The sequence below is a fragment of the Colletes latitarsis genome, chromosome 10 (genome assembly GCF_051014445.1).
Source record: "Colletes latitarsis isolate SP2378_abdomen chromosome 10, iyColLati1, whole genome shotgun sequence".
In the NCBI taxonomy this organism is placed as follows: Eukaryota; Metazoa; Arthropoda; class Insecta; order Hymenoptera; family Colletidae; genus Colletes; species Colletes latitarsis.
Genome location: NC_135143.1, coordinates 29,819,806 through 29,829,482, shown reverse-complemented (window position 1 = coordinate 29,829,482; position 9,677 = coordinate 29,819,806). Strand labels below are relative to the sequence as shown.

At 37.3% G+C, this 9,677-nt stretch overlaps 4 protein-coding genes across 6 annotated transcripts; 2 read left to right on the top strand and 2 right to left on the bottom strand.

Annotated features, from left to right (window-relative positions):
* The first annotated feature begins 140 nt into the window (after window positions 1-140).
* On the top strand, window positions 141-2,992 carry LOC143346925 (uncharacterized). Its single transcript, XM_076775620.1, has 3 exons — window positions 141-1,875; window positions 1,944-2,663; window positions 2,746-2,992. Exons 1-3 carry the CDS (start codon window positions 1,816-1,818, stop codon window positions 2,902-2,904), a joined length of 939 nt encoding a protein of 312 aa, XP_076631735.1. The 5' UTR covers window positions 141-1,815; the 3' UTR covers window positions 2,905-2,992.
* Window positions 2,878-4,676, bottom strand: LOC143346924 (putative methyltransferase-like protein 25). Its single transcript, XM_076775619.1, has 4 exons — window positions 3,973-4,676; window positions 3,525-3,876; window positions 3,360-3,457; window positions 2,878-3,280 (listed from the first exon to the last, which is right to left on the bottom strand). Exons 1-4 carry the CDS (start codon window positions 4,537-4,539, stop codon window positions 3,047-3,049), a joined length of 1,251 nt encoding a protein of 416 aa, XP_076631734.1. The 5' UTR covers window positions 4,540-4,676; the 3' UTR covers window positions 2,878-3,046.
* On the bottom strand, window positions 4,650-5,366 carry LOC143346926 (uncharacterized). Of its 3 annotated transcripts, none has more exons than XM_076775623.1 (2): window positions 5,259-5,366; window positions 4,650-5,087 (listed from the first exon to the last, which is right to left on the bottom strand). In XM_076775623.1, exon 2 carries the CDS (start codon window positions 5,077-5,079, stop codon window positions 4,675-4,677), a length of 405 nt encoding a protein of 134 aa, XP_076631738.1. In that variant the 5' UTR covers window positions 5,080-5,087; window positions 5,259-5,366; the 3' UTR covers window positions 4,650-4,674. The 3 variants fall into 3 exon arrangements, with proteins under 3 accessions (XP_076631738.1, XP_076631736.1, XP_076631737.1); XM_076775621.1 differs by having other exon boundaries at window positions 5,158-5,299; XM_076775622.1 differs by having other exon boundaries at window positions 5,161-5,299.
* On the top strand, window positions 5,109-9,674 carry Mor (SWI/SNF- related protein mor). The gene is made up of 7 exons (XM_076775613.1): window positions 5,109-5,170; window positions 5,510-5,801; window positions 6,261-6,380; window positions 6,470-6,583; window positions 6,654-8,610; window positions 8,695-9,008; window positions 9,078-9,674. Exons 2-7 carry the CDS (start codon window positions 5,685-5,687, stop codon window positions 9,528-9,530), a joined length of 3,075 nt encoding a protein of 1,024 aa, XP_076631728.1. The 5' UTR covers window positions 5,109-5,170; window positions 5,510-5,684; the 3' UTR covers window positions 9,531-9,674.
* Window positions 9,675-9,677: the final 3 nt, after the last annotated feature.

The following is a 9,677-nucleotide window of genomic DNA, read 5'->3' as shown; positions in this document are numbered from 1 at the left end:
CTACGATCGTTAAACAATATGTGTAGTTCCATCTCGAAAGGTGCATGATTCTTGTTAAAAATCGATGAAAAAAAAAACAACATTATCAGCGAGAGTATTAATGTTTACCGGGGAGGGGGGAGGGGAGAAAAAAGAAATAATCGCACACGCATCGTTATCACTACAGCAAAACAATATATCGACGACGACTCTGGTTCGCTCGAATTTTATGTATATTGTACGTTTTTACCTCCGTAGATCGTCAGCCAGTGAACTTATTGTATTAACTGTTTAAAAATCGTTCTCTTTTTCCTAGTGTTTTACGATCGAATTGTATTATTCGAGAGTATCGTCGCGAATGTACGTATTACCGGCCAGAGTCAAATAAATTCGAAGGAATACGGAAGACTGAATGTTTCTACGCGCGTTTAGTCTTGTCACGCCTCATTCCTCGTCGACACTTAAGAGCCACATTATACGTTCTCCGTATCGAAGATAAGCAGAACGATATCGACAGTGTGAGATCGACTATTGGACTCCCGAAAACTTTGACTAAATTTATTCGAAAGTAAACACGATAAACCGAATTTTCGTTCGCGGATTATCACTACGTTCTTTAATTGTATAAATTCTCGTTTAAAACAATTATAAATTATTCCATAACGTTCGTATTAGAAATGAACACGGTAACTTTTATGGACTAAATAATAAATAAAGATGCATACCTATCAGAAATCTCTGTGGGCACTCTTATCGAGAAAATCAAGAATGATAAGGTACCGTTGGCGGTAGCTTATCTGTAAGTGCAGAATCACATTTTACTGGTTCAAAGTACGAAATACGTCACATCCTTGTTTGTTAATAATAAAAACGAATAACGAACATTTTCCCTATGCAGAAACGTAGATAAGAAGTTGTCGAAAGTTGCGAAAATTTGACAAAACGCTGGGACGAAGTATCCTCTTAAAATATAATTTGTTACTTTTTATTATTTATTAATATGTACACGTATTACAGGTCATATCCTTGCTATATGTATCTATAGCCCTTCACAGTCGCGAACCCTTGGACAAACGAAATTTCAAGAGCCATATTTACCCATTTCCAATTTAATAACACAGGACTTGGATGGCTATATTATGCATTTATAAATGTACTTAATCAATCATGTTTTATGAATAATTATGAATAATTGGAAATAGTAAAGTATCGACATTTGCGTAATGGTATAAAGTAATTGTTATATTTATAGAATTTAGATCGAAGCGAATTTCGTTCGTTTAGGGCGTTAGAGTGATAAAGACGATCGACTCTGTTTTCTTTTCCGAAATATTGTACTGCGACAAGCAAAATTTATGGCTTGTCATCAAATAACAGAAGACTCGTAAAATAGAGAATTGTGTTGACGGCACAGACGACTTATAATGGCACAGTGTTGTAATCGAAACTCAGATTCGTTACTGACACATACCTACTATTCACATACCGGTTCCGAACACGCAGGTGTACGTGAGTGTGCAATGCAAGTACACGTATTAGTAGTAGTTGGGAAGTTCTGTTCTAGCTGGAAAGAATTTTTAAATACCATTATTCGTAGACAACATAACGACTTTAAAAAATCCATAAAATTTATCATTAAAATGTATATTTAATTTAAAAACTTTTTCAATAAAATTGCTGTACGTGCACATTTTACCCGCCAAATTTACCGTTCGATGCGCCATGATGTCACACATTGCTCGGTGGTAGAATTCAAATAAACGTTTCCAGTCATTCACGTGTAGTGTTTCTTCCGACCTTGTCTCCAAAAAGTTTATTCAACGAGAAATATTTAATATGAGCGAAGACAATTACGACGACATTCGGAGAAGAAATATAGCCGAAAGGGATGCTATTGTAAGTATTCCTTTGAAATTTTTAACCTATAATAGTATCGTTAAATTTACTAACCTTTAACGCTCCAGTTTGCCGAGATATTTAAAGATTTCAAGGAGCAGAAAAATGAAATAAAACAGCTAACAAGAGAATATAAAGACACGGATGATTTGGAAAATCAACCACCACGGAAAAGACGTAAAACTGTTTCCAGTACTGTTAACGATGATAATTTTAAAATCAATGTACGACTTGGATTTCGTAAAAAATACAACACTAGAAGTCGAGCAAAAAGTTTGGGTAAAAATATTTCAAATACATCGAAAAGCGAGGGAGAAGAAAACGAGGAGAATGAGGAGGATTTAGAAGAACCTAGAGGTAACAGACGTAAATTACATGTTTTATTCTCTTGGGCAAAACCGTTCCAACGCTCAATCGACCTGATGAAAATGGGAGTCTGCGATGTAGACCAGGAAGAAGAAGATTACGATGATGACGATGATAATGAATTTTATGATTACCAAAAAAGAAAAAGAGTTTACAAAGTAACCAAATCTCCTTATGATCCAAACAGTATTCCATCTGTCGATGAAATTACAGAAGACATGCTAAGTAATATAGCAGAGAAAAGTTCTTCGAAAGATTATTGTAGCGTCAATGGAACTAGCTGTCATCAGTGCAGACAGAAAACTTTAGACACAAAGACAGTGTGCAGATCGGGAGAGTGCATCGGCGTTAGGGGTCAATTTTGCGGACCGTGTTTAAAAGGAAGATACGGCGAGAGCGCTGTTAAAGCATTAAAAGACCCTGTATGTATTTTGCTTGCATTATTATTATATTTTTGTTTACTTGTTTTCATCTTTTTTATCTCTTACCATTAAAAATTTACAGAATTGGGCTTGTCCGCCTTGCCGCGGTCTGTGTAACTGCAGCATATGCAGAACAAGGAGCGGTTTACGTCCTACAGGAATTTTAGCTCCTGTGGCACAAGAGGAAGGATATTCGTCTGTTATGGACTATCTCAAGTCCACTGAAATCGATGACACGTGATTCCAATCATTCAAAATAAATAAACTATTGTAACGATTAAATATCAATGAATTTATTTTTACTATCAAATATACCGTTTAAAGTAATCGTGCTATGTATGAAACGAATCTTTTTCATCTTTGCCTTCCTTAATACTTTTACATTATTTTATTGCGATGATACCGTAATGTCTTGGCGATAAAACAGGATCAAATAAACGCAAAATAGCAACTTTAGAACATTGATTACTCTTCTGTAAAAATATTATTCTATCCAACATGATGGCTGCTTCCAATACAAGGCCCATATGTACCCTTAACATTTGGAATGTACAAAATCGTTTTGTTAAATGTACGTAGAATTGATATGTATTCTCTAATTTCTCCAAAGATGGTATCTAAAGAGGTAAACAGTTCCTTCTATAACATCGTTTTGATAGATAAGTATGTATACTAATAATATTATTACTGTTATACCTTCCCAGATTCTACGCCAATTCTTGAGAATGCCCATTGAGCGTAACTGACAAAATCGTGCGAAGGACCCCTGCGACCTACTCTAGCATTGTAAATACCTATTGAACAAAACAAAAAGTACTGTAACAAATGCAAAAAATTAAATCAGTTTAAAGAAGATTATACCTATAGAGTGAAGGATCACTTGTAAAACTGCCCTGTAGAATAGCGAGGAAGATACGAATTTGTTTTCTGTGCTTCTCTCGATGGATTGCTGGGCTAACATTCTAGCATTTTTGGAAAAATTTATTCTTTTGTTGAAAGTTTCGTTCGTTAAATGATAACAACAAGGCACGATGCACAAAAGATGAATATCTTCCGTAGTTAAGAATGTTTCGATAATTGAATGAGTAAGGGAACCGCAAGTATGTAAGCCCGTTAATACGAGATTCCTATCTAAATTCCAATCACAAAAATTTTCTTTTACCATTCTTACGTAATCTGTTTTTTCATTTATTTCTTCGACTACGTATCGAACCTAAAACGAAGTACATATCACCTATATTACGTACATTCAAAATATAATATAGTTATGTAAAAATGTATTTAATGTATATCAAGGTATCATTAGTACCAAACTTTCAGAATATTTCATTTTCTTCTTCAATTTTTTTTGCCTACAAATTGCTCCCTTCCAACACGATTGGGAACAGTCTATCGCGAGGACAGGAACTTTATGATTTTCGGCTAAAAACGTTGATAAGTATGCTTTACCGGCGCCGGCGTCTATTACGAGGCTACCGGTCGATGTTGCTACTGTACCAATAACGTTTCCAAGGGACTCAACTTCGTGCAGCTTCTTAGCATTCATAAATTCTGTTTTTGTACTTTTGCATTTACATTTATTTAAATTCTTAATATTCGGTAGTATGTCTGCTAGGTCATTCGGAGTTATTTCTACGGAACACGATTGCAAAGAAAGACACTTTGTCGACCTCATGAAATTATTAAGAGCAGGGTGGCTCTCATGTTCTGTCCAATAAATACAATCTATTTTATCTTTCTCCAGTTCGGATCTCAATGCGTCCGGTAAACATGTTTCCCATAAATTTTCAGTGATAAAATCAACTATATGACAGTTTATTAATTTGTGATAGGTATTTATGAAGCTTAAAACATTGTCAAAATGTTTGACATACATAACTATAATTTGTATGGTATTAAATGTAATACCATATTATTAAGGATAAATTGTTTTCAAGGAACATTAGCTGTTATCGCTATAATTAACGCAATTATCGAAAATAAATAATATTACCATGGTATTTCTGTTTAATTAAAAATCTAGTTTGTCCATTTCTGGATACAATGAACACATTTTTGTTAACGAACAGAATTTGGCATATTTAAATTTGATATTATCCATGCTTTTTAAAATGTCCACAGTATCTTTATTGCATCTAGGAAAATTATAAATATCTTGCAAAAGCTCTTTTGCAATAGTTACAGCTTTCTCTGAATTAGACTTGTTTGTACTCAAATATTGTTCCAAGACACCACTGTAATACCCTAACTGTGCGCCTAATAAACTAGCTCTATGATACCCAAGATGAAATCCCTTTATTAATTGTTTCTTTCCAGTTTCGTAACCTTCTTTGTAACCTAAGTTGTGAGCATTCTCTTCGGCGAACAATAAATTTTCAAATTCTTTATTTATATCGACATCATCCTTATCAGACATACTTGTTCCTGAAAATACATAAAATATAATTAGAATAAAAGGGGAAACGATCTTTTTATGTATTATCATCATAAGAACTACCTGTAACATGGTAAAATATTAAATTGCCTCTTAACTGTACTTAATGAGCTTTCGTTCGCAATGTTTTACATTATATTTCAGTAGCAAGACATACATACTTAACGAAAGTCAAATAATTCAACTTGACATGCGAGTTCGTCTATATTAGGTTATAATCAAAGTTCAGAACTTAAATGCCACCGAATATTGGAAAACATTGATCCGCCATGTTGAAAATCGTCCAAGAACATGTTTACCAATCGTCAGAGTCATTTCCTCTTAGAATAAGTGTTTTCAATTAAGGTTATAAGTAGCTACGGAAATAGAAAAGATTCTCTTGTCTGTTTATTCGTGTAACATTTGCTCGTAGGTAGCGAAGAATTTGTCGACCCGTTAACGAAAAGTTTCTAAACTTGCGCCGAGAAATGCCTTCATAGACGTGATGTAGCTCTGACCAACTTCAGAGGCGTGTCATGTTTACAATAAACGCGGCGTTCTTTCTTGTAGCGTACTCGACGATTTTTTAAGTCCAGATTCCATAAAAGATGCTCGCGTTAGGACCTAAAAAGGACGGCGGGCCCAATACGAAATTTTTTGAGTCCCAGGAAATTCTTACACAGCTCGATGGAGTAAAACAGTGGCTATTGAAAAACTGCAAGAAGGTAGGTCCAAAGACCCGGCACCAAACCTTCGCGAATAACTCACCGATAATTTATGTACTCGATCGAAACCTTTTAATACCATTTCGATCGTGTCTTTAATGATTTCAATATAGATTCAATTTGTGTATCACAAAGATAATTCTACTTTCGAGTTGATACGAATAGCAAGAACCATTTTCAGTATCAACAGATTGAATAACTTGCATCTATCTCTGCTCTGTTTACATATTCGATGTGTATGTGGACATTAATATAATTATAATTTGTTAACATGAGATCTGAACTTTTTATTTTGTATATTATTTATAATAGAAGTGAATGTGTTCGACAATCAATACAATATAGTAGTATTATAATTAATGTATTGTTATATATACAATACAGTTGTTAGTAAATATATATACTATTTAGTACTTTACAGCGATTGTTGATAAATATTTTATTTGCATTGTTTTATAGTATGTACAAACGGATCCTCCCACCAATAAAAGTTTAGCTACTTTGATAGTACAATTATTACAATTTCAAGAAGATAATTTAGGAAAAAATGTTTCAAAGCCACCGATGACAAGGCTTCCAGTATGTATTTATCGATCAATATTATTAAATATGTTAAATAATGTTGCGTTATTTTGAAATAGAAAGTAAATAATTTATGATATTTCTAGGTAAAATGTTTCTTGGATTTTAAACCAGGAGGTGGATTATGTCATATTCTCGCTACAGCATATCGTTTTAAGCAAGAACAAGGATGGCGTAGGTTTGATTTTCCAGTCGGGAAGGTAGGCATTGAAACTCGTGTTAGAGTATAAGAACAATTTTGGTACGATATGCAAATCGTTGTTCTTTTAGTCAGGATCCCGTATGGATCGAACTGTGGAAATGTTGATGGCAGCTGAGCGTGCTTTAGTGCAGAATAGGTGTCTGACCATACCGAGTATATACGTAAGAGCCGACGTAGACAAGTCAACAGCCGCCAAAGTGAAAGAAGCAATACGAAGACATCAGGGCACTATTGCCGAAAATGAAGCGGATGCTACGCATATAATTTACCCTCCGGCAGATCCTATGGAAGAAGAGTATGCACGCCCATGTATGAGGCGCGAGAGATCCGTTCTCCTCCATTGGTACTATTTTCCAGATAGCTATGATTCTTGGACTACTTTAGATCTTCCTTGGGATTTTCCAGAAGGAACACTTACAACCGCAAACATGAAATCAATATACAAAGTATCTGCGACATGGGCATTAGATTTAGATCAGTACAATGAGTGGATGAACGAGGAGGACTATGAAATAGATGAAAATGGTCAAAAGAAGATACATAAGTTTCGACTTTCGGTAGAAGATTTAATGGCTCAACCGTCTCATCCACCACCTTCCGCGAAGAAACCAAAACGAAAACGATCACCGAGCCCACCTCCGAAACAGGGAAAACGTAAAAGCGGAAGAGGGCCATCGGGTGTTCAAAGTGCTTCGTCCACGTCATCATTGACGACCCCAAAAAAATCACGCGGCGGTGGAGAAGAGGAAGACGATCTTACTCAAGGAATGGAAGACCCTCCGGCGGAACCTCGGATCGTTGAAGTAGTCGCTACTCCCACAAATCCGCCGGTTACAGGTCAAGGTACCACGCCAACGAGTGGTACCACTTTAACAACGACGGGAAGTAAAAAACAGGATAACGAACTTCAGCCATTGAAATCTGGTAACATGGCAGACTTGGACGAACCGATGGAAGGTGACAAAGGTAGCTCCCAAGGCACTCAAGATAGAGAGGAACGCGACGCTAGTAAAGAAAGAGGAGAAGGTAATAAAGGGGACGAACCGGAAGATAATGTTACAGAACAAACGCATCACATCGTTGTCCCCAGTTATTCCGCTTGGTTCGATTATAATTCGATCCATACTATTGAAAAGAGAGCTTTATCCGAGTTTTTTAATGGTAAAAACAAATCCAAAACGCCAGAGATTTATCTTGCGTACAGAAATTTTATGATCGATACTTATAGATTAAATCCGACGGAATATATTACATCAACGGCTTGCAGACGTAATTTGGCAGGTGATGTGTGCGCGATCATGCGCGTACATGCATTTTTGGAACAATGGGGACTCATTAACTACCAGGTAGATGCGGAATCGAGGCCTACGCCTATGGGGCCTCCTCCAACATCGCATTTTCATGTATTGTCAGATACTCCGTCTGGTTTGGCTCCGGTTAATCCAAATCCTCCGAAAACGCCACAGCCATCGGCTGCAAAAGCTTTGCTCGATTTAGAGAAAAAATCGAATATAACGAGTGGAATTGGGGTGGAGGAAAAGGCTTCAGCGGGAGCGATGGCGAATTTTGGATTAAAAATCGATCAATATTCAAGAAAACCGGCGGTATTGAAGAACAAACAAGCTGCTGGCGCTACTCGCGATTGGACAGAACAAGAGACACTTTTACTGTTGGAAGGATTAGAATTGCATAAAGATGACTGGAATAAAGTTTGCGAACATGTTGGCTCGAGAACGCAAGACGAATGTATTTTGCACTTTTTACGGCTTCCAATAGAAGACCCATATTTAGAAGAAGGAGGGCCAGAGGGTTTGGGCCCATTGGCTTATCAACCGGTACCCTTTTCGAAAGCAGGCAATCCAGTCATGAGTACAGTTGCATTTTTGGCCTCGGTTGTTGATCCCAGAGTCGCAGCAAGTGCCGCCAAAGCTGCTATGGAAGAATTCGCAGCCATCAAGGACCAAGTACCGGCTACTTTACTAGATCAACATTTGAGAAATGTTCAAGCTAGCGCTAATTCGGATGGTAATTGATCTTTCTGTTCTCTTACGATTCATACGGTATGCACTTTGAATGATTTTCTCTTACAATTATATTTGTTTTGTTCAGGTAAGTTTGATCCAGCCGCAGGATTAGCGCAATCTGGTATAGCTGGCACAGGTCCACCCGAACCTCCAGACGACACAGCAACGCCTTCGACGACTGGAAGTGTTCCGACAACGGCGGCCACGTCTCCACATTCGGCTACGTCGACTCCCATGGAAACGAAGAAAGAGGAGCAAGATAATAAACCTAAAGAATCCGAAGTTGACCAAACTCAGTTAGATATTACAAAGAAGGAAGATGAAATGAAAGAGACAGAAGAGGATACGAAAGCTGCTGTGGACGCTGAAGCTATAGAAGCGAAAGAAAAGAAGGACAAGGTGAATTCTTGTTTCGATATCACTTTTTTCCAAACGTTATCGTATTTTAATGTTTTTATACTATGTTAGGTGGTGCGCGACGCTCAACTACAGTCCGCAGCTGCTGCGGCATTAGCAGCGGCCGCCGTTAAGGCAAAACACTTGGCAGCCGTAGAAGAACGTAAAATTAAGTCCTTGGTGGCGCTGCTCGTTGAAACGCAAATGAAAAAACTGGAAATTAAATTACGTCATTTCGAAGAATTAGAAACTACCATGGAACGGGAACGCGAAGGTTTGGAGTACCAAAGACAGCAGTTGATCACCGAGAGGCAACAGTTCCATTTGGAGCAATTGAAAGCCGCGGAATTTAGGGCGAGGCAACAAGCACATCAGCGTCTAGCCCAAGAACAACAGCAACAACAACAAAATCAGCATCCACCTTGGCAACCGACCGCACAACAGCAGCAGCAACAGCAGCAGCCACCAAGTCCGCAAGCACAGGCCCAACAACCACCGCCGCATACGCCTCCGCAACAGGCATAACTCTTTTGTGACTTACTTTTAAATTATAATTATCGATCATGATAGTGCAATGTGCTATTGTGACAAGGAAAGACACGAACGTAGAATGAAAAAAAAAAATATAAATTAAATTTGTAATACTGAATATATTATTTCTGCGATACAGAG

Bases quoted from the DNA above. Each gene is read 5' to 3' on its own strand.
- LOC143346925 (XM_076775620.1), top strand. From the start codon at position 1,816: ATGAGCGAAGACAATTACGACGACATTCGGAGAAGAAATATAGCCGAA. The intron at 1,876-1,943 runs GTAAGTATTCCT...TTAACGCTCCAG, and splicing joins TAGCCGAAAGGGATGCTATT to TTTGCCGAGATATTTAAAGA. The intron at 2,664-2,745 runs GTATGTATTTTG...AAAAATTTACAG, and splicing joins TTAAAGCATTAAAAGACCCT to AATTGGGCTTGTCCGCCTTG.
- LOC143346924 (XM_076775619.1), bottom strand. From the start codon at position 4,539: ATGTATGTCAAACATTTTGACAATGTTTTAAGCTTCATAAATACCTAT. The intron at 3,458-3,524 runs GTATAATCTTCT...TTTGTTCAATAG, and splicing joins AGTGATCCTTCACTCTATAG to GTATTTACAATGCTAGAGTA. The intron at 3,281-3,359 runs GTATAACAGTAA...TTACCTCTTTAG, and splicing joins TTGGCGTAGAATCTGGGAAG to ATACCATCTTTGGAGAAATT.
- LOC143346926 (XM_076775623.1), bottom strand. From the start codon at position 5,079: ATGTCTGATAAGGATGATGTCGATATAAATAAAGAATTTGAAAATTTA.
- Mor (XM_076775613.1), top strand. From the start codon at position 5,685: ATGCTCGCGTTAGGACCTAAAAAGGACGGCGGGCCCAATACGAAATTT. The intron at 6,381-6,469 runs GTATGTATTTAT...TGATATTTCTAG, and splicing joins CACCGATGACAAGGCTTCCA to GTAAAATGTTTCTTGGATTT. The intron at 8,611-8,694 runs GTAATTGATCTT...TGTTTTGTTCAG, and splicing joins AGCTAGCGCTAATTCGGATG to GTAAGTTTGATCCAGCCGCA.